This window comes from Schistocerca cancellata, chromosome 5, assembly GCF_023864275.1.
Source record: "Schistocerca cancellata isolate TAMUIC-IGC-003103 chromosome 5, iqSchCanc2.1, whole genome shotgun sequence".
Lineage (NCBI taxonomy): Eukaryota > Metazoa > Arthropoda > Insecta > Orthoptera > Acrididae > Schistocerca > Schistocerca cancellata.
In genome coordinates, this window is record NC_064630.1 from 633,456,343 (window position 1) to 633,482,633 (window position 26,291).

Here is a 26,291-nt window from a genome sequence, read left to right on the forward strand (position 1 = left end):
CACAGTAGCATCCTATGGTGGGAAACAACGAAGTACTACTAGGTAATATGAAAAATACTGTCTTTTTTATTGACTACATACACACACACACACACACACACACACACACACACACACACACAAACAAACAAACAAACTAGTGGTAAATAAGACAATTTTGTCTTGCCACCACGTCTCTCTGGAATGTCTTCCCACTAACAAAGCATATGTAGCGCCATTCCCTCTCATATATCTAGTTATTATATTAAAGACGTACACCACCTCTCTACCCCATATTCGGATTACTCCATCTGTATAATAATGCTTTTTTTTTAATTTTAAGTGTAAGTTGGTCATTTTATCGTGACATCTCCCATAAATTTTAGAACATACGTACTACGCAAACCACCATATGGTGCATAGTGGATGACACCTTGTACCACTCACAAAAATAGACGGATAAAAACCACTGTCTACACGCCTGTGTATGAGCCCGCTTCGTGTTCATTTTGCGAAATATACATCGGCGTTGGTAGCGTTGTTGTGTAGTCAGCTTCTCAACAGTGATTTCACAAAGTGAATGGCACTTTCTCCCCAGGGCTTCCCATTTTCGCTCACGTGTTGGTGTCTAAGGAATGTGTTACAGTATTTTCACATTTCCGCAGACAGTGAAATATTTATACTGCTACAGAACGCAAAGAAACACAAATTCAAGGCAAGGAAATAAACACCAAAGAAATACGTGTTTCCATCCTTTCCACATGGTTCTCAGAGAGTTAGATCGATTTATAGAAAAGAATACTAGAGTGTGTTTAATACAGCGCTGCTGCAGTGTGCTTAGGTCGGTGTCGTTTCATCACGTTTTCACCTTCCGCCTGCGAGTGAGAATAAATAAGTGTGGGTGTGACTTCCATCTCTAGCCGGTTGACGTGCCCAGAGAGTGGACAGAACGTGGAGGGGGAGACAGCCGCGAGTTGTTATTTGCCCATTGCCTGACCGTTGCTGAAAGCTAATGAGTGCGTGGTGTCCGCAATTTGAATACCGTAGGTAGCGTATATGGGTGTGTTGGTACGAGTAGTTTCCCATAGTAGTGTGTTCCTTTGGAGACGTGTTAGGGCTACTGTGGCTTCGGTGCTATTTTCTGTGCTGGCTGGAGATTAGCTGTGGTGGTGGTGGTGGTGGTGGTGGTGGTGGTGGCGGTCGAAGGCGGGTGAGGGCGTCATCGGCGGTGCCATCTGTAGCGTTTGCATAAATGTGCGGGTCCTTGTACGTAACCGTTTGGTTCCGCATTAGTTACACGTGCATCTTGAATGTTGTTCGCTGAGTGTCGGCAAAATGTTTTTTGTCTCGTCCTATCGCCAGACGTCGTATGAACGCTGCAGCTGTCTACGGTCACATCTACATCTATAGTTTAGCCGCAAATGTGTGGATAGCCTCGGAGCGTCAGTGACTTGGCAGGTAGAAATAGTTTATTTTTGCTGCACTGTGGCCTTTGCACAGTCTCAGTTGGGCGGCGGGGATTTGAATAATACTTCAGATCTTTCCATAATTACGTACGAGTCTTATAGTGACATACACTCTAATAATACAGCGTTTTTTGTTTAAAATATTGTTGTTGTAATTAATTGTTTTCCTACTCTACTTAATTCCTCCTAGGAGAGCAAGCTGATAGTGATGTCGGCCATGTAGTTTCTGTAGTATTAAAAGCAAAATAGTTGGGGGAAGCTAAATTCCTTTTGGGCCAGATACAAAAGAGGAGAGTGCTTGATGCTTATCTCCATAACCGTCCACATTTTTGTGTAGTTTACGACCGATTTGCCATAATTACCGAACGCGGGGTGGTCCTTCCGGAGTTCCTCGTTTCGCAAGTGTCTTTTTTCCACCAGCAACCAAGACGGTCGCGTACGAATATCGCGGTCGTTGCTTGTTTGCCGGCTTCCGTGTTGTTCACGTACAAAATGTCCTCGTCAGTGCTCGGAGTGTTGCATATCTTGCAGGCGGCTTACTGGTCGCGTTTGACCCGTACTTATCCGAGTTGCTCGTGATCTAGGTTTGTGTGTTTTGCAGTGTGGTGTTTGTTACACGTACCATATTTATGTGCGCCTTGGTAATCGATAAGCATCAGAATTTTTGCTATGACGCCATAAATTTTTTACTTACCGAGACCGTACCGTGGCTCATTATATTTTTCCTGTTGGAGAATGCGTACACTACCACGTAGCAAAAGTTCCTTCTGTTTATCTAGCAAACTGTGCTGTTTAAATGTTAAACAGAGTTTCAACAAGAGCATATTTGCTGTTAAATGTTAATAATTTGTTTATAAATCGGCTTGTATTAACATTAATAGTCTTAACATGAGTGTTTTTGAAAAATTCAGTGCAGTAATTTGCGGTAAGATGAGTTATATTCTTCTACATCTACATATAGGCTATTGAAAAATGAGGCAAAAAGGCTAAATTGAGGGGAAAATTACGAAAAACAGCAAAAATGTGGAAAAATATGGAAAATTAGAGTACTTCTGTGTTGCTTGTTGTTGGATCTGAGGTGGCGCCTAGAATTACCAAATTCACATAGTAATAATAAATTTTATTTGTTACTAACGAATATGCTGTCTTCTTCCCAGACTTCAAGTGATGTGATTTAACGTTATTACAGTAAAATTTACTTCTATAAACAAGTAGCCACACCCTGATCCTCTACTTTCGTTACACAGCTCAAAAACGAAGTTACCCAATCAAGTGCTCTAGTTGTAAAATGCAGGGAGGGTGGGATGTTTGAATCTTACTGATGTGGGTGGGGTGGGGGGGGGGCTCCATGGGTAAGAGGGGATTTGAGTTCTCCCAGCAGAAGCCCATATGAGTGTACTATACCAGATGTAACCAGTTCTGATCTCTTACTAGCAGTACCCTAATTGCGTGGAGAGGGGGGAGGGGGGATAGATGACATTGAATATAAATCGTCCAACTGCCTCAGCTGTATTATGATACTGGAAGTTCTTATCAGTGGATTAAATAAGATACAACTGGTTCTTGGCTTGTACCGACAGTAACACAAATATGTGGGCAGGCCTGGGGGAAAGGGGGATGGTGTTGAAGGTACCACATACAAGTGCATGGATAGGACAATGAATAAAACTCGCCCAATTGCGTAACCTGAAGTCATCAAATAGGTTATAACCAGTTCTAGACTCATACTAGCTCCGCTATAGTACTAATTATCAGTTCCAGCCTTATGTTATCACCAGAAGTGTGGGGTAAATATCCCATTGTCAGAACTGAAAAGATCATTGATCGCCTTTTTACTGCCGAATTAACAGAACAGTTCGTGGAACACGTCATAGGTATGACGGTGTTTCTGTAGTCCCCAGACCAAATGGCCTCATTCCTGCTGAACGAATCTGGGATGCTGAGCGAGCGAGATGTGCGTGTCTTCGACCCGGCTGCGACCAATATCCATTAGTTGCGATCGGCGTTTGAACGATCATCCATCAGGATGACTCTACAGCGGTCCCACCACGACATGTCCCCTCCATTATGAGGGCGAAACGGGCTGCTACTTACTGTCCATGGAGGAAGGTAGAATAGAGTTCAATGCCCTGTGGACAACAATGTTCTTAGCAATGGAGCTCAAAGATAAAGACAAAGATGGGGAAGAAAATTGGGCGTATCGTTCTGATATGGACCATCGCGGTATTCACCTTCATCGATTTAAAGAAACAAAGGAAAACGTAAATCTATATGGCCGGACAGGAATTAGATTCCCTTCTCATTCCTGAGTAAGAGTAAAGCGCAACCTCGCGTGGTGCGTGCTACTCGGTATGTGTGTGACAATAAATTGCGCTGCTTGTAAGGTTGTTCCAGAACCAAATTCGGTACGATCTTTGTTATCAATACCAATATCTAATATTGTATAGATACCTCTGTAATACTGCAACAAAAGCAGCGGCACGGATACTATCGCAAGACATTGATTGCTGTGTATTTGTGCATATCTTTAACACAAATCTTGCTCGGAATAAAAGGTAGCACGGGGGGAATTGTGGTTTGTTTGCATCAGTCTATTTAAGTACTCGAACACCATTTCCAAAACAGTGCGTACATATTCGATATTACTGCTATGTGTTGTTGAAATTGGTATATTTGTTGTAGACTACAAAAAACATGAAATTTTCACTAATTAGCTATATTATGCTGTATACTAATAATATATTATATAGGTTTTAATTTTGTACACTAGTAGTGTATTATTATTTTCCCCAGGATTATCGATACTTCCGATACCAGTACTCTGATATTCCTTTCGATTTTATTGTGAAATTATCAAATAGTTCGTGTATATACATACACTACAGGTAACGAAACAAGAGTACAGATGAGGAATATAAATATTCTCAGGAACATCACTGCATGGGCGTTTAGTGAGGCTGTATTTTGGCTTGTGATATCCTTTGAACCATGTAACTTCCTTCAACATCTCTATGTCATTGATGGACACACCCATATCTGTTTTGGGTGCAGTGGTGTAAGAGACCGGCGGACTGGAACAGGCTTTATACATGAAGATTTTAAAGCAGTGATGGTGTCACTAGGAAGAGCCTACACAATTACCATACTTACGGTGCCTGTCATACGCCCCGATATCTTAAAATACGATGTGAATAATACATGAGGGGGCGGATACGCATGTATTCGAAGACATTTCGGGATTGCAGCCGGATGATGTGCACTTCTTGCCACCATACTTTGGCTGACAACCAATCAGCCGTCTTCAGATGAGTGTTTTGTACTGGAGGTTTCTAGTTCACATCGCTAACCTTATACCAAAAATTGGCACGGAGACGCTTCACAATGGCAGCCGCTACAAGAGCGACATCTGTCGAGTTTCGCGCAGTCTTCGAATATTGCTCCATGTACGGCGCGCAGGCGCATATGTAATGGTGATACTACATCGCGGTGTCTGTCGGAATGCGCACTCGCCGCATTAAATTCAGTTGTCAGAATCAATAAAATTGGCTCGAGACGTGTCGTTAGTCGTAAAATGCCAGTTTTCTGAATAAATTAAAGAAATGACCGGATCCCACACCGTATCCAGATGAAAGCCGCCATCACGATGATAAGATTTTCCACCAGACGTATTTGCACTGACTCCTTAATTATTAAATCGCAGAAGGATCTCGTCGAGATCCAGGGAACGTCGTATGGGGATACAGTGGTCGGCTGTGACTGACATATTGGGCTACGAAAGGCCATTCATCTTCGACGCATCTTGATTCTGTAGATTCCAGCCCACCGCCATCCCAGATCGTCCTTTGCCGAACCGATCATGATGGTGGCTTTAAACTTCAGAATGAAAACATTTTCTGATTTCACGTTTAGCGGTAGTTCATTGTATTAATTTTAACATCTGATTTTTAATTCCGCTAGTGCGCATTTCATCAGAGAGAGCATGTAGTGAAATATCACCAATACGCATCCGCTTGGGCGGCAGAGGTGGAGCAGTATTCGAAGAGAGCGTGAAACACGACATAAATAGTTCGTGTAGCAGCTGCTTTTGTGCATTAGTCTCCGCGCCAATGTTTGGTATGAGATTAGAGATGTAAACTAGCAACCTCCGGCACAAAACACTCACCTGAAGATTGCTGAATGGTTGTCAACCGAAATATCGTGGCAAGAAGTCGACATAATCCTGCTGCAGTCGCGAAACTTCATGAAATACTCCTTACGTCACGAAAATTTCAAGGATCACATGAGATACGCATGTGTCTACCATGCAAATCTGACATACTTCATGCCTATCCAGATCACATCGTGGCTCGGACGTAGAGGCCATATAACAGTTCTGGCTCTGGAGATACATTACTTTTGCTGTGAAAGTATAGTTTCTCCAGAGCACAACCACCGTTCGCTCTATATTTATTATATGTTCACAGTGGGGCAACCAACCATAAAATCCGAATTGAAGCGGATAACTGAAGGTTGAAAACTAAGGTTGCATATTTAAACAGCTTATCACTACGTAGACTCTCAGACGGTAGACATCAACATGCAACAGCAACTGCTGGAGAATCAGAAGGAAAGATGTGTTCCAAAAAATAGGCTCTCACCAAACGAAATATTTCCAAACGCCTTAAATAGTAATTACCTTTCTCTGTTCAGGGGGAAACCGACACTAAACTTACGCTCCATATACACCATGAGCGAAAAGTCAGCAACAACCTCCAGTATCATATCGCGGACAGAAATACTGACTGATCTTTTTAATGATAATGTATTAAAGTGTTGCGTTCCACGTGTTGTGGTTATCGACCTCGCGATTGTTTGCAGTCCGAAGACTGATTCGAAGTACCTCTCCAAGCTAGTCTTACCCTGCACAGGCCTCTTCATCTCCACATAACTACTGCAGTCTGCATTTGTTTAACCCTTTAAGTTATTCTTTTTCGTTTCCGGGCTAAAAATTTCTTAATATTAAATTGACACAGTACTTACTTTTAGAAACTTCTACATATATCAGAAACCTAAAGTGAACTTTTCACATCCGAGTTATGTATCGTCCACTACAGAGGACGCTCTGACTTACAGGTACAATTTTTTCATAGTTTTCAGAATTTCTATTGTGTTCTTTTAATATCAAAGATTGTCGTCTGTTCTTAAAGGAACGGAACATTTAAATAATATACTTGTAAAATAGAAAAGTTTATTAGTAAAAGGTTTAAAAAAGTGATACGATGCTGGTGACACTGGATTTTCATACAAAGTTTGTTTTGTATGGAATTGCAGGGAACAGTAGTGCCCTCTTGCATTACAAAGATGGAGTTCGCGTTTGGTACACCGCATGTACGTTTTAGCTTAGCACCAAGGGTTTGCGCGACTAGTAGCCGATTTCTATTGATCAGAGCTTGGTAAATGATCCACAAATTCATATCTGATATCCTCTATCGGTTTCAGTTCGTTTCTATACGTCGCAGGCACATACAATGAGGTAGCTTCATTTGAAGGTCTCTCCCTCTCTTCTTTACAGCCCTTTCTCGTGCCATAATCCACGATTCTCTAATACACTTGCGCAACAGAGGTATTGCCTCCAAGACTTGAGTCAGAAATACGTTCTTCCGAAATGTGATGGTTAGAAACTGCATCAAAATCAGGCTCACAGACATGATTATCTACATATTTTTCCTTGAGAGAATCCATTGTCTGGGAGCGTACGTCATTGCTGCCAGCCATTTTTCAAGTTGTTCAATATTAAATATAATCTTTTCCCAGAATTTCTGAAATATCTTCCACATGTAGTTTTTCTGTATAATTCCTAGTCATTATTGAAATAATTTCAAGTAATAACAAACTGTCATAACAATGAGAACAAACACTTACTAACAGCAGACAAGCAAAACGTGTGTTGTCGTAATGTTTTTTTTCAAACTTCGTCGTGGCACAGCCCGCAGCTCGTGGTCGTGCGGTAGCGTTCTCGCTTCCCACGCCCGGGTTCCCGGGTTCGATTCCCGGCGGGGTCAGGGATTTTCTCTGCCTCGTAATGGCTGGATGTTGTGTGCTGTCCTTAGGTTAGTTAGGTTTAAGTAGTTCTAAGTTCTAGGGGACTTATGACCTCAGCAGTTGAGTCCCATAGTGCTCAGAGCCATTTGAACCACTTTCGTCGTGGCAGCTGTAATTCCTCTAACTTAAGATTGTAACTAGTTCTGAATGTATGGAAGTGTCTTTCAAGAGGAAAAAATATCAGAATTTCGTTTACAATTGGAAAGAAATGTATTTAATTCTAAAGACTAAGTATTCACACTGAGCCACTACCTTTGCACGGCAGACACTTCGTGCATGCCTTGGAAATTCAAACATCGACCAGTAGATGGCACTGGCATGCACACTTATAGAATAGAATGTCCACTACATACAAAGTACGCCATGCCCAGCCCGTACAAAGCTTTTAGAAAGTGTATACCAAACGTTAATAAATGACCGAAAGGGTTAAACAGCGTATTGAATTCAAACCTTAGTCGCTCTGTACAAGATTTACCCTCCACACTCCACGATTTCTTGATGCCTCAGTATAAGTTGTACCAGCCGATGCCTGCTTTCAGTCAAGTTGTCACAAATTTCTTTTTCCTCCAATTGAATTCCGTATCTCATTAGTTATTCGAATTTTCAGCATTATTGTATAGCACTATATTTCAGAACCTTCTTTTTACTTCTTGTCTGCTTATCTTCCACGTTGAGCTTTGGTACAAGGCTGCACTGGTGCAAACACACTGTTCGGCAAAATATAAGGACGACATACTGTAGAGAAAGTAACATAAGATATTAACTACTCGGTGGAAATGAATGAAAGTGCGTGAGCATGTTGCCAAAGGGCTCTCAGTCGTGCACAGGAAATTGGCCGTCGCATGGCGTGAGGTCATGCTGACTATAGCGCGAAATGGGGCTGGCCACGCAACGCGAGGCAGTTGAGGGAACGGGAAAAAGTGTGTGTCAGTCAACGAGCATTTACTGTGCACTATGCTGGTGTTCACTAAAGTACGAATCGTACACAACATTTGGATGGTTTCACACGGGGAAGAATCATCATTGTGATGAGTGTCGCCCCGGGGTTTTAGTATTGCTCACAGCATTGTTTCATATGCGTGGTGAGCGTTTCGTACCACAGACAGCGCTGCCACCGAGCGAGGTGACGCATTGGTTAGACACTGGACTCGCATTCGGGAGGACGACGGTTTAATCCCGCGTCCGGCCATCCTGATTTAGGTTTTCCGTGATTTCCCTAAATCACTCCAGGCCAATGCCGGGATGGTTCCTCTGAAAGGGCACGGCCGACTTCCTTCCCCATCCTTCTCTAATCCGATGAGACCGATGACCACGCTGTCTAGTCTCCTTCCCCAAACCAACCAACCAACAGCGCTGCCCGAAGGAGAGGTGGTGATGGATCACGATCAATTACAGCCACAGATGATCGCTACATCTTTCAGCAGGCAAGAGGGGAACCACGTCGACCGGTGGGTGCAGTCGCAATCGCTTTTAACAACACTGCAAGCTGCGCAAACTCAACAGTGGCATGGTAGCTCCAAGTGTCAAAGGAATAGAAAAGCACCTGGAATCACTCAACAGAGGAAAGTCCACTGGACCTGACGGGATACCAATTCGATTCTACACAGAGTACGCGAAAGAACTTGCCCCCCTTCTAACAGCCGTGTACCGCAAGTCACTAGAGGAACGGAAGATTCCAAATGATGTGGAAAAGAGCACAGGTAGTCCCAGTCTTCAAGAAGGGTCGTCGAGCAGATGCGCAAAACTATAGACCTATAGCTCTGACACCGATCTGTTGAAGAATATTAGAACATGTTTTTTGCTCGCGTATCATGTCGTTTCTGGAAACCCAGAATCTACTCTGTAGGAATCAACATGGATTCCGTATACAGCGATCGTGTGAGACCCAATTCGCTTTATTTGTTCATGAGACCCAGAAAATATTAGTTAAAGGCTCCCAGGTAGAAGCTATTTTCCTTGACTTCCGGAAGGCGTTCGATACAGTCCCCAACTGTCGCCTGATAAATAAAGTAAGAGCCTACGGAATATCAGACCAGCTGTGTGGCTGGATTGAAGAGTTTTTAGCAAACGGAACACAGCATGTTGTTCTGAATGGAGAGACGTCTACAGACGTTAAAGTAACCTCTGGCGTGCCACAGGGGAGTGTTATGGGACCATTGCTTTTCACAATATATATAAATGACCTAGTAGATAGTGTCGGAAGTTCCATGCGGCTTTTCGCGGATGATGCTGTAGTATACAGAGAAGTTGCAACATTAGAAAATCGCAGCGAAATGCAGGAAGATCTGCAGCGGATAGGCACTTGGTGCAGGGAGTGGCAACTGACCCTTAACATAGACAAATGTAATGTATTGCGAATACACAGAAAGAAGGATCCTTTGTTGTAGATTATATGATAACGGCCGGCCGGTGTCGCCGTGCGGTTAAAGGCGCTTCATTCTGGAACCGCGTGACCGCTACGGTCGCAGGTTCGAATCCTGCCTCGGGTATGGATGTGTGTGATGTCCTTAGGTTAGTTAGGTTTAATTAGTTCTCAGTTCTAGGCGACTGATGACCTCAGAAGTTAAGTCGCCTAGTGCTCAGAGCCATTTTTTTATATGATAACGGAACAAACAGTGGTAGCAGTTCTGTAAAATATCTGGGAGTATGCGTGCGGAACGATTTGAAGTGGAATGATCATATAAAATTAATTGTTGGTAAGGCGGGTGCCAGGTTGAGATTCATTGGGAGAGTCCTTAGAAAATGTAGTCCATCAACAAGGGAGGTGGCTTACAAAACACTCCTTCGACCTATATTTGAGTATTGCTCATCAGTGTGAGATCCGTACCAGGTCGGGTTGACAGAGGAGATAGAGAAGATCCAAAGAAGAGCGGCGCGTTTCGTCACAGGGCTATTTGGTAAGCGTGATAGCGTTACGGAGATGTTTAGCAAACTCAAGTGGCAGACTCTGCAAGAGAGGCGCTCTGCATCGCGGTGTAGCTTGCTGTCCAGGTTTCGAGACGGTGCGTTTCTGGATGAGGTATCGAATATATTGCTTCCTCCTACTTATATCTCCCGAGGAGATCACGAATGTAAAATTAGAGAGATTCGAGCGCGCATGGAGGCTTTCCGGCAGTCGTTCTTCCCGCGAACCATACGCGACTGGAACAGGAAAAGGAGGTAATGACAGTGACACGTAAAGTGCCCTCCGCCACACACCGTTGGGTGGCTTGCGGAGTATAAATGTAGATATAGGTAGCTACGTTGGGATGATTGGCCGGTCTCTTTTTCTGTACCGCCTATAAATGGGCGGGACCGTTTGCGATGGTGCCTTTTCAGTGGTGCGCTTGGCTCTGACTTCATTTTTATGGATGAAAATGCACAACCGCATCGAACTGCTCAGGTGGGGCAGCTCTTCCAACGAGAGGATGTTCGACGAATGGACTGTCCGCCCGTATCCCACCCCCCACCCCATTCGTCCACAGACTTAAATCCCATCATTGAACATGTGTGGGACGCGTTAGGGAACTATATTGCAGCACGTCCATATACACGAACAACCATACTGCGATTGTCAACCCCGCTGGTGGAGGAATGGAACGCCCTAGCAGTAGAACTCATTACGAAGCTGGTGGCCATCATGAGAGCACTTTGCAGAGCATTTCCTGCCTTTTGCAATGTCCAGGAAATCATCGTGAACCACGGCGACTTCAGTGTAATTATTATCTCTGAATAAAATGGTCATTCTGTTCGCCTCATTGCATATTTCTTTCAGTTGCCTTCTGCATTATACTGTGGCAGTTATTCCTATGTAAGGCCCATGTTTCATAGACCTATGTTATTTGAGAGTGTCGTCCTTTGCACACCAGATAACATCAGAAAAGATGTTCTAACAGTAAAACTCATATCTAATGTTGAGATATTTCTTTTTTCCAGAAAAACTTTCTTGCTATAGCCAGTCTGCGTTTTATATATTCTCCCTGTTTCTCCCTTCGTCAGTTATTTTGCTGTCCAAGTATGAAAACTCATCGATTGCGTGTAGTGTCTTATCTCCTACTCTGATGCTGCCAGCATCACCTTATTCAATTCGACAATATTCCAATAGCCTTTTTTTAATTTTATTGATATTGATCCTGTAACCTCTTTCCGGGATATCATCCATTCTGTTCTACATCTACATGGTTACATAACCATTTTCATACTACTTCTCTACCATTCCACTCTCGAATGGCGCATGGGAAAAAGGAACACCTAAATTTTTCCGACCGAGCTCTTACTTCATTTATTTTATTATGATGGACATTTCTCCCTACGTAGGTGGGTGTCAACAAAATATTTTCGCATTCGGAAGAGGAAGTTGGTGATTCAAATGTAGTAAATATATCTCGCCGCAAAGACCACCACCTTTGTTTCAGTGACTGCCACCGCAACTCGAGTATTATATCAGTGACACTCTCATCCCTATTGCTCGCTAACACGAAATGAGGTGCCCTTATATGCACTTTTTCCATGTCCTCCGTTAATCCTATCTGGTAAGGATCCCACACCGCTCAGCAATATTCCAGCAGAGGACGGACAAGTGTAGTGTAGGCTGTTTCTTTAGTGGGTTTGTCGCATCTTCTAACTGTTCCGCCAACAAAGCGCAATCTTTGTTTCGCATTTCCCACAATATTATCTCTGTGGTCTTTCCAATTTAAGTTGCTCGTAATTGTAATACCTAGGTATTTCGTCGAATTGACAGCCCTTAGATTTGTGCGATTTATCGTATACCCAAAATTTATCGTATTTCTTTTAGTACCCATGTGGATGACCTCACACTTTCCTTTGTTTAGTGTCAATTGCCATTTTTCACACCATGCAGAAATTCTCTCTAGATCATTTTGTAATTGTAATGATCGTCTGATGATTTTACTAGAAGGTAAATTACAGCGCCATCTGAAAATAATCTAAGGGGGCTGCTCAGATTCATTTCGATCATTTACATAAATCAGGAACAGCAGAGGGCCTATGACACTACCTTGCGGAACGCCAGAAATCACTTCTGTTCTACTCGATGATTTACCGTCCATCACGACGAACTGTGACCTGTCTGAGAGGAAATCACGAATCCAGTCATACAACTGAGACGATACACCATATGCACGTAATTTGATTAATAGTCGCGTGTGAGGAACAGTAACAAAAGCCTTTTGGAAATATACTGCTCTTCTAAGTCCCTAGCCGTTCATGACAAAATTAAAATGCCGTCACTGGTCACAAAGTTGTTATTTCTTCTCTCTGAACTTTAACTGCCTTCCCAAATTTCTACTTGGTTTCCTCCGCTGCTCACTCAATGAACTGTTTCAGTAACAGCTGGGTTAGGATGTAACACTGTCTCATTCCCTTGTCCCCTACCGCTTTCCTTTCATGCCCTTGGACTCCTGTAACTGCAGTCTGGTTTCCGACAGGAAACATTTCGCTCCCTGTATTTTACTCCTGTTATCTTCAGAATTTCAAAGATGCGTTCAAGTGTTCTCAAAATTAACAAATGCAATGAACATAAATTTGCCTTTATTATGTCTATATTTTATGATAACTCGTGATATCAGTATTGTATTACGTCTTTCTGGAACCCAAAATTGTATTCCCCGAGGTTTTTCAATTCTTCTGTAAATAATTCGTGTCATTGTTCTGGAACCTTGACTAAACTGTTGGTTCAGGTTCCACACCTGTCAACATCAGTTTCCTTCGAAATTGGAATTATTACATTCTTCTTGAAGTATGAGGGTATTTCACCTATTTGATATATCTTGCATACAAGGTGGAATAGTGTCATGATTGACTCTCCGAAGTACAATCATTCTGAAAGAATGAAATAGGCTCCAGGAGACTTGTTGCGATGTAGACCTATTAAGGATATACATATACTTTAAATGAATGCCTGTTTCCTGTCTATAGACCGAAAAATAAATTTTTACAAGACGTATACGAGTGTTGGTCTCTCTCTCTCTCTCTCTCTCTCTCTCTCTCTCTCTCTGTGTGTGTGTGTGTGTGTGTGTGTGTGTGTGTGTCAGCGTTTAACCACATCTACATTTACGCGGATACTCTGCAAATCATACATAAGTGCCTGGCAGAAGGTTCATCGAAACACCTTCGCAATAATTCTCTGTTATTCCATTCTCTAACAGCGCGTGGAAAAAACCAACACTTCGTCTTTCCGTGCGAGCTCTGATGTCCCTTGTTTTATTATTATGATAGTTTCTCTTTGTGTAGGTCGCTGTCAACAAAATGTTTTGACATTCAGAGGAGGAAGTAGTGAGAAAAACGCCTTTGTTTTAGTGATGTCCACCCCAAATCCTATTAATGTCAATGACACTCTCTCCTCTATCTCGCGATAATACAGAATGTGCTGCCCTTCATTAGGCTTTCTCGAAGTACTTCGTTAACCTACCTGGTAAGGATCCCAGACTGCGCAGCAGTACTCCAGAAGAGAACGGGCAAGCGTAGCGTAGGCAGTCTCAAGTAGATCAGTTACTTCTATGTTCTATGTCCTATGTTCTACTAATAAAACGCAGATTTCGGTTTGCCTTCCCAACCACATTTTCTGTGTGTTCTTTCCAACTGAAATACTTCGTAATTGTAATTTCTAGGTATTTAGCTGAATTTACGGCCTTCAGATTTTACTGATTTATCGTGTAACCGAATTTTAACGGATCCCTTGCGGCTCTCATGCGGATGACCTCACACTTTCCATTATTTAGGGTCAATTTCCAGTTTACGCACCATTGAGATATCTTTTCTCAATCGGTTTGCAATTTTTGATCTTCTGGTGACCTTACTAGACGATAAATGACAGCGTCATCTGCAAACAACCTATGACGACCGCTCAGAGTGTCTCCTAAATGGGATATATAGATATGGAACAGCAGAGGGCCTGTAACACTACCTTGGGGAACGCCAGAAATCACTCCAGTTTTACTCCATGATTTTCTGTCGTGTACTACTAACTGTGACCTCTCTGACAGGAAACCATGAATCTACTCACATAATAGAGCCGATAATCCATAAACACGCTGTTTCACTACAAGCGGATTGTATGGTACAGTGTCAAAAGCCTTCCGGAAATCCAGAAATACGGAATCAGTTTGAAATCCCCTGTCAATAGCATTCAACACTTCATGGGAGTGAAGAGCTAGTTGTGTTTCACAAGAACTATGTTTTCTCAATACATGTTGACTGTTTGTCAATAGAATTTTTTCCGAGGCAGTTCATAATGTTCGAACACAATGTATGTGCCAAAACCCTGCTGCATATCGATGTTAATGGTATGGGTCTGTAATTGAGTGGATTACTCCTACTACTTTTCTTGAATATTGGTGTGACCTGTACAAGTTAGTTTTCCATTCGTTTCTTTGAACGAGCGATTGTAAATGTTTTGCAGACTAAATGTAGCAGAGGCTGGAACGTTATTTCGTTCTTAAAGATGAAGCGGTCGGCAACGCAGAACAATTTAATGGAAATGATTTCGGTAGAGGAAGCCTAAGCACATACGTGCAGCAAATCGTTAAACAACCGTGCAGATTTGTTCTTGCAGACTCCGTTCTTGCAGACTGAAACCGGTTGTCGGCAAATAAAAAGTTATGATCAAGACGGTGTCTGTTGTTACAGTTCCCAAGTTACCCTTGATGCAGTAAGAATTACCTCCATTGTTTACATCTATCAGTACGTGCAGGACATAATTCGTTAAGATCTGAACAGCTGTAAATTAATTTTACTGTCGAATTTAAAAGGTGCTGTAAGAGTCAAATCAGTCGCAAAAGGCGTGCTTTGCAGCAGGAAAGAGGCTGGGTGCCTCGTCACGAAAATAGTCTTCTTGCGTCACAACGTCTGCAACAGTGTCTCGTGTCGGCATCACATTTTACGAGGCCAACAACAGGCGTGTTTGTTAGCTCCTGCTCTCAGCGACCTCTTTGTCCCGAGGTTAGATGCGCTTGTGGACGAGGAAAATACTGCTTGCCTAGGCGGCCAAGTATCGCAAGTGAATTCAGAACGACATAAAGCATAGTTAGCGAAACGTGGGCGAGTAGTGGCACAGAAATGCCACCACTAGATTACGCATATCATCGATCAAAAATTGAAACTGCGACGTCTATAAGTGATTATGATGATTCAGCCAAGTAAGCAGCTGGTCGTATATTCAGACCCTTTTGATTAGAGCAATCCGTTGAATCGATCTGACTTAATAGGGAAAAAAGTTTTCATGTTTCTCACTGACGTACTTCATAATCGTTCACTACTGTCTTGTCGCTCTAACATTTTTGCCATTCTCCGTCTTACTACGAGGCGTGTTTTTTAAGTAAGTACCGTTTTGAAATTGAAAAAGACGTGCTAAGATATCTCAATTTTATTTTTACGTGAAAGCTTGTACCTCAATCTACGCACTGATGCCATTACAATCTGATTCTTCCTTGTTTACGTTATGTACTGAGTGCTTAAGATGCCTCCGATAATCGTGAGTCCCGCCGACTGTGAAGTACGGGCTGTTATAAGATTTCTTAGTGCTAAAAGCCTAAAAGTGATCGATATTCATCGTGAGATCTGCGCAGTTTACGGCAAAAATATTATGAGTGAGGGAATGGTAAGAATGTGGGTGAGAGTATTTAAAGACGGCCTCCCAAATGTGCATGATGAACAACGGAGTGGGCGTCCTTCGGTCGTTAATGAAGTTTGGTGCAGGAAGTGGACAATAAGGTGAGAGAAAACATACGCTTTACGATTTCCTCCTTGCAGGATGACTTTCCTAATGTTTCTCGTAGTGTTTTGTATGGCATTGTGACCTGGCAAAATTAATAACCGATAATTGTGCGCACGTTGGGTACCGAAAATGTTGACTGATGTGCACAAAATCAAACGTTTAGACAATGCATTGACTTTCCTTGAGCGGTACCACAACTACGGTGATGATTTCTTAAGCCAAATTGTCACGGGCGATCAAACATGGGTGGCCTACGTCACACCAGAATCAAAACAACAGTCCATGGAAGTTGGGCAACGGTTTTGCTACAAGACAATGCCCGTCCGCATGTGGCGAATCAGACCAAAGATCTCATCACATATTTTCGATGGGAAACTCTAGATCATCCTCCGTACAGACCAGATCTTGCGCCCAGTCACTACCATCTGTTCCTGCACTTGAAGAAACACCTGGGCGGTCAGCGTCTTCAAGACGATGACGAAGTCAAAACAGTGGTGATGCAGTGGTTAACAAGTCAGGCGGCAGACTTCTATGAGGAGGGTATTCAAAAACTGGTACAACGTTATGACAAGTGCCTCAGTATTCACGGAAATTATGTAGAAAAGTAGATTAAGGTACAGGCTTTCATTTAAAAATAAAATTATTGAGATATCTTAGCACTTTTTTTAAATTTCAAAGCGGTGCTTACTTAAAAAACACGCCTCGTAATTCTAAAGGGCGCCAAATGTCAAAGCAGCACTCAAATATCGCGGCGGAGAAAAGGTAATGGTGTAGTAGCCGGGAACTATTCCTGACACTACCTGTGAGGATCGTTCGCTTAGCAACCCCACATCCCCCTTTATTTAGAGTAGAGGAAACTTGGCCCCACACATGTAACCAGGCGAGAGAGAGAGAGAGAGAGAGAGAGAGAGAACCTAAAAAACTACTTCGATAGAAGAGTAAACAAATAAACGCCTGAGAATGAACTCGCAGTTAGCGATTATGGTTCCGCATCAGCTGTTGAATATTTCAGAATAAATGAAAATTTGTGCCGGACCGGGACTCGAAACCGGGTTTCCCGCTTGTCGCGAGCGACTAAAAACGGCGAGTTCGATGATGCGCCAAACGGGAAATCTGGGGTCGAGTCCCGGTTCGGCACAAATTTTTATATGCTCTGAAATACTCTACAGCTGATGCGGAACCATAGTCGAAATTGCGAGTTCGTGCTGCGTAGAATGCGGCTATTCATCGTCAAGGCAGTGTCTCGGACACTACACTACAGTAATAAACGGCTGTTCGAGCCATACAGTGTTTAAAGTCATAGTCACAAATAGCTCTTGAAAATTAAGTATGGGTATTCAAACAAAATCTCATTTTATGCCCAGTCTTTTGGGTTTTCTTGATTCTTTCGCGACTAAAAGCGGAGACTTCGCTGAAGCATGTTGGCTCTGAGCACTATGGGACTTAACATCTATGGTCATCAGTCCCCTAGAACTTAGAACTACTTAAACCTAACTAACCTAAGGACAGCACACAACACCCAGCCATCACGAGGCAGAGAAAATCCCTGATCCCGCCGGGAATCGAACCCGGAAACCCGAGCGTGGGAAGCGAGAACGCTACCGCACGACCACGACATGCGGGCAGAAGCATGTTCTGTGATCAGCAACTGAACAGGCTGCTTCGGTCTCGAACCTCACTGCAGCGACTTCTGTTAGCGATTTTCACTTTGGAAGCTGGTAGTCTCGTGACGCAGATGATACCGAGTAATTTGTCTTCTCCGAAGGCTGAGGCAACTGCGTTTGGCTTCACAGGGACTTTGTACAGACGATTTATAAGGCCTGTTTCTAAAAATTGTAAATTTTTTGTACCTGTGTGCACGTGGTGTTCATCAATGCCATCTCTCTAGCCATATACAAATGCCATACTGCATTTAATCTCGTAGAAATCCTTTGACGGGTTTAGATATTTACGTAGATTAAGATTTATGCGTATTTAGTGTTATTTACCCAAAGTATGAGTGAGTGCTAGACAGTGCGGAAGAATCAGCTGCTCGCATTTCTTGAGTGTACTTTCGCTCTCAGATTGGAACTACGTTTGTTGTGTCAACAGGAGCGGCGGTGGCGGTTCTCTGGATGGGGCGAGGATAGCTGGAGGCAAGCTTCCACAACGCCGCCCGCTGTCCCACCAAGGTAGGTGTGTACGTGCCGCAGCTCTGCCAATAGCAGCGAGTGCTGGGAGACTGAGGTTTGCAGCTCTTACTTAACATAAGAATATGGTTAGTCAGCGGGTTGTTGTTGTTGTTTTTGTTATCATTGTTGCTTTCAGTCCAGAGACTGGTCGCAGGTTCGAATCCTGCTTCGGGCATGGGTGTATGTGATGTATTTAGATTAGTTAGGTTTAAGTAGTTCTAAGTTCTAGGGGACTGATGACCTCAGCAGTTCAGTCCCATAGTGCTCAGAGCCATTTCAACCAGAGAGTGGTTTGATGCAGCTCTCCATGCTACTCTATCCCATGCAAGCCTCTTTGCCTCCAAGTAACAACTGAAATCTACATCCTTGTGAATCTGCTTGGTATATTCATGTCTTGGTCTCTCTCTACAGTTTTTATCCTCTACGCTTCCATCTAATACTAAATTGATGATCGCTTTATGCGTAAGAACCTGTCTTACCAACCGATCCCTCCTCCTAGTCAAGTTATGCCATAAATTTCTTGTCTACCCAGTTCTGTTCCGTACCTCCTCATTAGTTACGTGATCTATCCATCTAATCTTCAGCATTCTTCTGTAGCATCACATTTCGAAAGCTTCTATCCTCTTTTTGTCTAAACTCGTCCATGTTTCACTTCCATACATGGCTACATTCCATACAAATACTTTCAGAAACGACTTCCTGACCCTTACATGTATACTCGATGTTAACAAATTTCTCTTCATCAGAAACACTTTCCTTGCCATAGCCAGTCTACATTTTAGTCCTCTATACTTCGACCATCATCAGCTATTTTGCTCCCCAAATAGCAAAACTCATCTACTACTGTGACTCATTTCCTAATCTAACCCTCAGCAGCACCTGATTTTATTTGACTACATTCCATTATCCTGATTTTGCATTTGTTGTTCATCTTATATCCTCCTTTCAAGCACTGTCCATTCTGTTGAACTGCTCTTCCAGGTCCTTTGCTGTCTCTGTCAGAATTACCATTCGGCAAACTGCTAGTATCACGCGAATTGAGTAACAATATAAGGATACTTAAATGGCGATCATATGTATGCAGAACAAAGAAACATTTTCAGCCCGTGTTGATGGGTACTGTGTTCACGTTTTTCGATCATCTGTACCTCTGATCACGAAGTTAGCGGCATGGTAGAGCCAGTTCCTTGTGGCTTTAAGAACTTTTTGTATCCTCCAGGAACCGCAAGCTATTGGATTGTAAATGATACTTTCCTTAAGAAATTGGAACATCAGCGTATGATTCACAGCTTGTGCGTGTGCTTGCACGCGTGCAGCTATCAGAATTTCTTCCACGATCTTCGCTACAGTCCACGCAAAACTTTACAGTTAACTACACCAGTCTCACTTAATTTAGTTAGTATGTGACGTTTAAGCTCCAAAGTTACGAGTAGGTGGCTACAAGTACTGTTGGCAGGCAGCCGCCACAGCGTCCCGTTCTCCGCAGTGATGGAAAATTGCTCTAAATATTCTGCCCCCCCCCCCCCCCCGTTCTCTCTCTCTCTCGCTCTAAATATTCTGCCCACCCCCCCATTCTCTCTCTCTCTCTCTCTCTCTCTCTCTCTCTCTCTCTCCCCTCTCCCTCCCTCCCCCTCTCTTTCTTTCTGTCTCAGAAATGACTTGAAAAGTCTGATAGTCACGTACGGTGTAGATCGCCATAGTACTTCCACGCACGTTGAAAATATGTTCCTTAATTATAATGACCCAATTATGCTTTTTCTTGAGCAATATTTCCGCGACCGGAAAAGTACCCCATTGGGAATGAGCGGGCACAATGCATTGCGCAGCGAAAGCGCCAACAGACTGGGAGCTGACGACAGTCACAGGTGTATTTGTGACGGGACCACTCGAGCGCGCTAGCAGTCTAACACCAACAAAATTGAAGCGCGCGGTTGAGGACACGAACCTTTCAATCCCCGCTAGTTTGCATTCTGCCAGGAAACTTGCTGTGAGATTATAAGTTAGTGTCCGACTAGGACTCTAGCAATGAATATTCAATTTTTTTTTTATTTTCGTAGTTGGGTCCACAACCTCAACGTGTTTTGTGTATGAAAACGTGGTCCAGGTAGGCTATATTGCTTTTTTATTATCTGTGCGATTGAACAATTTCGACCTTCGGTAATTTTCAAGCTTCCAGCTTTTTACTTGACAATATATAACTGGTACATATCGACTGGAATACATCTTACTTCTGTGCATCCTGTCGACATGTACCAGCGATGTATTATAATGTAAAAAGAAGCTGGACGCTTAAGATACGTGCTTTAAAATGACCAGAGGGCCGGCCACAGTGGCCGAGCAGTTCTAGGCGTTTCAGTCTGGAACGACGCGACCGCTACGGTCGCAGGTTCGAATCCTGCCTCGGGCATGGATATGTGTGTGATCTCCTGAAGTTAGTTAGGTTTAAGTAGTTCTGAGTTCTAGGGGACTGATGACCTCAATTAAGTTCCATAGTGCTCAGAGCCATTTGACCAGACGTCAAAACTGGCCAATCGCATAGATAATAAAAAATAATAATACGGCCTACCTGAACCATTTATTAATTCACAAAATGAATATTGACTTCCGCGGACAATGCTCTTGCTGGGTAAACTGTGCACGTGCCCTGTCTGTCAACTCCAGATCACCGATCTGGAAGTACATTACTCGTACCTTCCGAGCTCGACAGATAACTCGTTCACTTCATAGGAGCGAACGCTCCGCTACACAGCATGTGATTTTATAAACTACACGCAGGCTGTGGTTGTTTTAGTCCAGCAACATTCGCAGGATCGCCTTTTGGGAGTTTGGAAACAGGGAAAAAAGTGTTAGCAGACGGAATGTTAAAAGGGAGCCGCACCTACTCGTCATAAGCGATTGCATTCAAATTTGTGCTACACGCCGGGCTTGGCCAGTAATAAAAGCGACGGGAGCTCCAGACGGCCAAGCGTCTGAGAAAATGCCATATTTGGCACGGGTGGGGCGAAGGATCAGCCATAAATGTTAACGTACTTACCAGGCAGTGTTTGACGCAGGGGAAAAGAGTGCAGAACGCTAATAAGAGATTCGTAGGGTCGAGTCCCAGTGAGAACTTTTTCCGTTTCGTTTCAATTTTCACGTTACATAAACTTCAAATAAACCGAAATATTTCACAGCATATTGTAGTTCTTAGTTTTTTCACAATACGCTGAAAGGAAAGCAAAGGAAAATTCGGGATTGCAAATCATTTTACATAAGAGACTGTGAGGTGTGCACGTAACTTCAGTTACACTTTCCAATTACATTAATGTGACTACCTGTCAGAGGCCTGAGTAATCACCTTCTACAGCGCAGACCGCTGCGACATGCGGAGGAAGTGAGGCTGTGAAACGTGCAGACTGCATTGCGTGGCCAGCTGCGCTGGAATTGTCGGTCGACGATCCATGACGCCCACAGCCCGATGGAGGCAGTCCCACAGAGTCCTGATAGGATTTAAATCAGGGGAGTTTAGTGGCCTAGGGAGTACAGTATACCCTTTCTTGCGCTCTTCGAACTATGCACGTACAGTGCGAGCTGTGTGACATGCTGCACTGTCGTGCTGGTAGATGCCATCGTGCTGAGGGGAAATACAAACTGCAGGTAGAAGTAGACTTGGTCCCCAAGGATAGACGCATACATGTGCTGGTCCATTGTGCCTTTCGGAATGATATCACGCAGGAAATGCCACGAAAACATTTCCCTCACCATAACGCTGCCTCCTCCGGTCTAGACCCCTCCGACGATTGTTGCAGGATATTTGCCATCCGTGCGATGGAGCATTAGACGTGATTCATTTGAAAAGACCGCCTGTCGCTGCTAGTTGAACTGGCGTGCAAGTTCCAGCCTACGTCGCCAATGAACAGCACTCAGCACCGTTCGCTGAACGCTAGTTGACGAGACATTGGTGGTAGCCTCTTGGTTTTCCTGGGCGGCCAGTTGCTCAACAGTTGCACGTCTACCCTCCGCACACGTCTCCGCAGCCGTCGTTCAACCCTGTTACCTATGGCCCGTGGTGCTTCTCAGTTGGCACAGCGCCGGTTTAGTATAGCACCATTTTTGCCATGTCCAGTATACAGGGTGTTTCAAAATGAATATACGGGTTTTAAGGCTTTTTAGAACATATCACATTCACCGTACCATTAAAATAATACACCAAATGAAAAAGAAACACAAACAGTTTTTCTTAAAGTTATTCAGTGTGAACACCGATCACCTCCCGCCCTAGGTTCGAGTCCTCCCTCGGGCATACGCGTGTGTGTGTTGTTATTAGCATAAGTTAAAGTTGTGTGTAAGTTTAGGGACTGATGACCTAAGCGGTTTGGTCCCTTAGGAATTGACACACATTTGAACATTTTGGACACCAATCACACACAGAGTCGATAGACGAGTTGTTACAAAACCTTGATCAGTGTGTCAGGAGTAACTGTTGCAATAATACTGTTTCTAAAGTCTGATACTTCAGCTGGTATCGGAGACACATACACATGATCGCGTCAGATCGTGTGTGAACGTGGAGGTCATGCATAATATGCTGTGTCAACCGGCCCCTTGCGCCCAATCCACCGATCGGATACAACGTCGTTTAACCAGTCGCGTACTGAGGTATGCCAGTGAGGCGGCGCACTACGAGGGTGAGACAAATGAAAACCTTAAATATTTTTTTAAATATTATTTATTGCGCAGAAGTGGTACAGAGCTGTATCACTTTTCACCATAATCTCCCCCACGCTCAATGCAAGTCCTCCAGCGCTTACAAAGTGCATAAATTCCTTTAGAAAAAAATTCTTTTTGTAGTCCGCGCAACCACTCCAAATATATGGAAATCACTTGGGGCAAGGTCTGGTGAGTATGGTGGATGAGGAAGACACGCAAAATGCAGGTCTGTGATTGTTGCAACTGTTGTACGGGCACTGTGGGGCCTTGCATTGTCATGTAGCGAAAGGACACCTGCTGACAGCAATCCACGTCGCTTTGGTTTGATTGCAAGCCGCAGGTGATTTTTTTTTTTTAGGAAATCTGTGTATGATTCACTGGTGACAGTGGTCACTCTAGGAATGTAATGCTCCAAAATGACGCCATTTTCGTCCCAAAAGATAGTCAGCATAACTTTCCCTGCTGATGGTTCTGTTCGAAACTTCTTTGGTTTTGGTGATGAGGAATGGCGCCATTCCTTGCTCGCTCTCTTCGTTTCCGGTTGATGGAAGTGAAACCAGGTTACGTCTCCAGCAACGATTCTTGCAAGGAAGCCATCACCTTATCGTTCAAAGCGCCGAAGAAGTTCTTCACACGCATCAACAGGAGTCAGCTGTGGCACCCATCTTGCAGACACTTCGTGAAACTTGAGCACATCGTTCACAGTATGGTGTGCTGACCCATGACTAATCAGTAGACATGCTGCAATGTCATTCAGTGTCACTCGGCGGTTTTCCTTCACTAAGGCTTCAACTGCTGCAATGTCCTGTGGAGCCACAACTCGTTATGCCTGACCTGGACGAGGAGAATCTTCCACTGAAGTCACATCATTTGTGAAGTTCCTACTCCATTCGTAGACTTGGTGCTGTGACAAACATGCTTCACCGTACTGAAACTTCATTCGCCGATGAATTTCAATAGGTTTCACACCTTCACTACGCAAAAACCGAATAACAGAACGCTGTTCTCCCCTGGTGCAAGTCGCGAGTGGGGCAACCAACCATCTTTATACTGATACTGCGACGGTATGTGTGCAACTGCACTATGCTGCCACCTACAGGCCATTCTGCACGCTGTTCGTAGCACGCTTACCATCTTACAGGATAACGGCGCGAGATTTCTATTTGTTATTACAATTTTAAGGTTTTCATTTGACTCAACCTTGTAGTACTGCAGCTTGCCGTCCGAGAGTGGTTATTACACATTGACGTCGAACATAGGCGGTGGCCAGAATAATGTGACGAGCGTGTATTTCACAGTTGAAACCTCGTACTTGCTGGAGTGATACGCATCGTAAAAACAAGGAAAGCAGAAATTTTCTCGGCATGTTGCACGCGTTAGGAACAGCGCATTTTTACAGTTCCGAGGTTGAAGTTGAAATTCCTCTAGAAAGACAGACTTGGTTTACATTCATAAAATATTCCTTTGCTTTGCACGGTTTGGCAGTAAACCACGCGTAATGCATAATTTTGGGAAATATTGGCTAGCATAGCTGGTGATGTACAATGGAATGTACACTCCTGGAAATTGAAATAAGTACACCGTGAATTCATTGTCCCAGGAAGGGGAAACTTTATTGACACATTCCTGGGGTCAGATACATCACATGATCACACTGACAGAACCACAGGCGCACAGACACAGGCAACAGAGCATGCACAATGTCGGCACTAGTACAGTGTATATCCACCTTTCGCAGCAATGCAGGCTTCTATTCTCCCATGGAGACGATCGTAGAGATGCTGGATGTAGTCCTGTGGAACGGCTTGCCATGCCATTTCCACCTGGCGCCTCAGTTGGACCAGCGTTCGTGCTGGACGTGCAGACCGCGTGAGACGACGCTTCATCCAGTCCCAAACATGCTCAATGGGGGACAGATCCGGAGATCTTGCTGGCCAGGGTAGTTGACTTACACCTTCTAGAGCACGTTGGGTGGCACGGGATACATGCGGACGTGCATTGCCCTGTTGGAACAGCAAGTTCCCTTGCCGGTCTAGGAATGGTAGAACGATGGGTTCGATGACGGTTTGGATGTACCGTGCACTATTCAGTGTCCCCTCGACGATCACCAGTGGTGTACGGCCAGTGTAGGAGATCGCTCTCCACACCATGATGCCGGGTGTTGGCCCTGTGTGCCTCGGTCGTATGCAGTCCTGATTGTGGCGCTCACCTGCACGGCGCCAAACACGCATACGACCATCATTGGCACCAAGGCAGAAGCGACTCTCATCGCTGAAGACGACACGTCTCCATTCGTCCCTCCATTCACGCCTGTCGCGACACCACTGGAGGCGGGCTGCACGATGTTGGGGCGTGAGCGGAAGACGGCCTAACGGTGTGCGGGACCGTAGCCCAGCTTTATGGAGACGGTTGCGAATGGTCCTCGCCGATACCCCAGGAGCAACAGTGTCCCTAATTTGCTGGGAAGTGGCGGTGCGGTCCCCTACGGCACTGCGTAGGATCCTACGGTCTTGGCGTGCATCCGTGCGTCGCTGCGGTCCGGTCCCAGGTCGACGGGCCGTGCACCTTCCGCCGACCACTGGCGACAACATCGATGTACTGTGGAGACCTCACGCCCCACGTGTTGAGCAATTCGGCGGTACGTCCACCCGGCCTCCCGCATGCCCACTATACGCCCTCGCTCAAAGTCCGTCAACTGCACATACGGTTCACGTCCACGCTGTCGCGGCATGCTACCAGTGTTAAAGACTGCGATGGAACTCCATATGCCACGGCAAACTGGCTGACACTGACGGCGGCGGTGCACAAATGCTGCGCAGCTAGCGCCATTCGACGGCCAACACCGCGGTTCCTGGTGTGTCCGCTGTGCCGTGCGTGTGATCATTGCTTGTACAGCCCTCTCGCAGTGTCCGGAGCAAGTATGGTGGGTCTGACACACCGGTGTCAATGTGTTCTTTTTTCCATTTCCAGGAGTGTATTTTGATGCAGTCTTCTGAGGATGTGACTTCTTTCCCTCTCTCGATGAGATGCGAACATTTTGAAGATTTTTGAATAAAATTCTTTACCGGACTATAAAAATGGACGTCGCGGTGCTGCACTAGCGAAGTGCATTTGGGCGAATGACTTTGACACTGCACGATGGCAGCTTTTCATCATCTTGAAAAATCTCGTCCTGTAATTGTGGATTTGTTT

General features: G+C 44.3%; 1 protein-coding gene across 2 annotated transcripts in view; it reads left to right on the forward strand.

Moving 5' to 3' along the window:
* LOC126187383 (serine/threonine-protein kinase tricornered) overlaps nt 1–26,291 on the forward strand; it is a 645,736-nt gene that overhangs the window by 86,370 nt on the left and 533,075 nt on the right. For both annotated transcript variants that reach the window (XM_049928434.1, XM_049928433.1), the window contains one exon: nt 18,331–18,410. In XM_049928434.1, the coding sequence (XP_049784391.1) occupies nt 18,331–18,410 (80 nt within the window). The remainder of the gene's footprint in view (nt 1–18,330; nt 18,411–26,291) is intronic.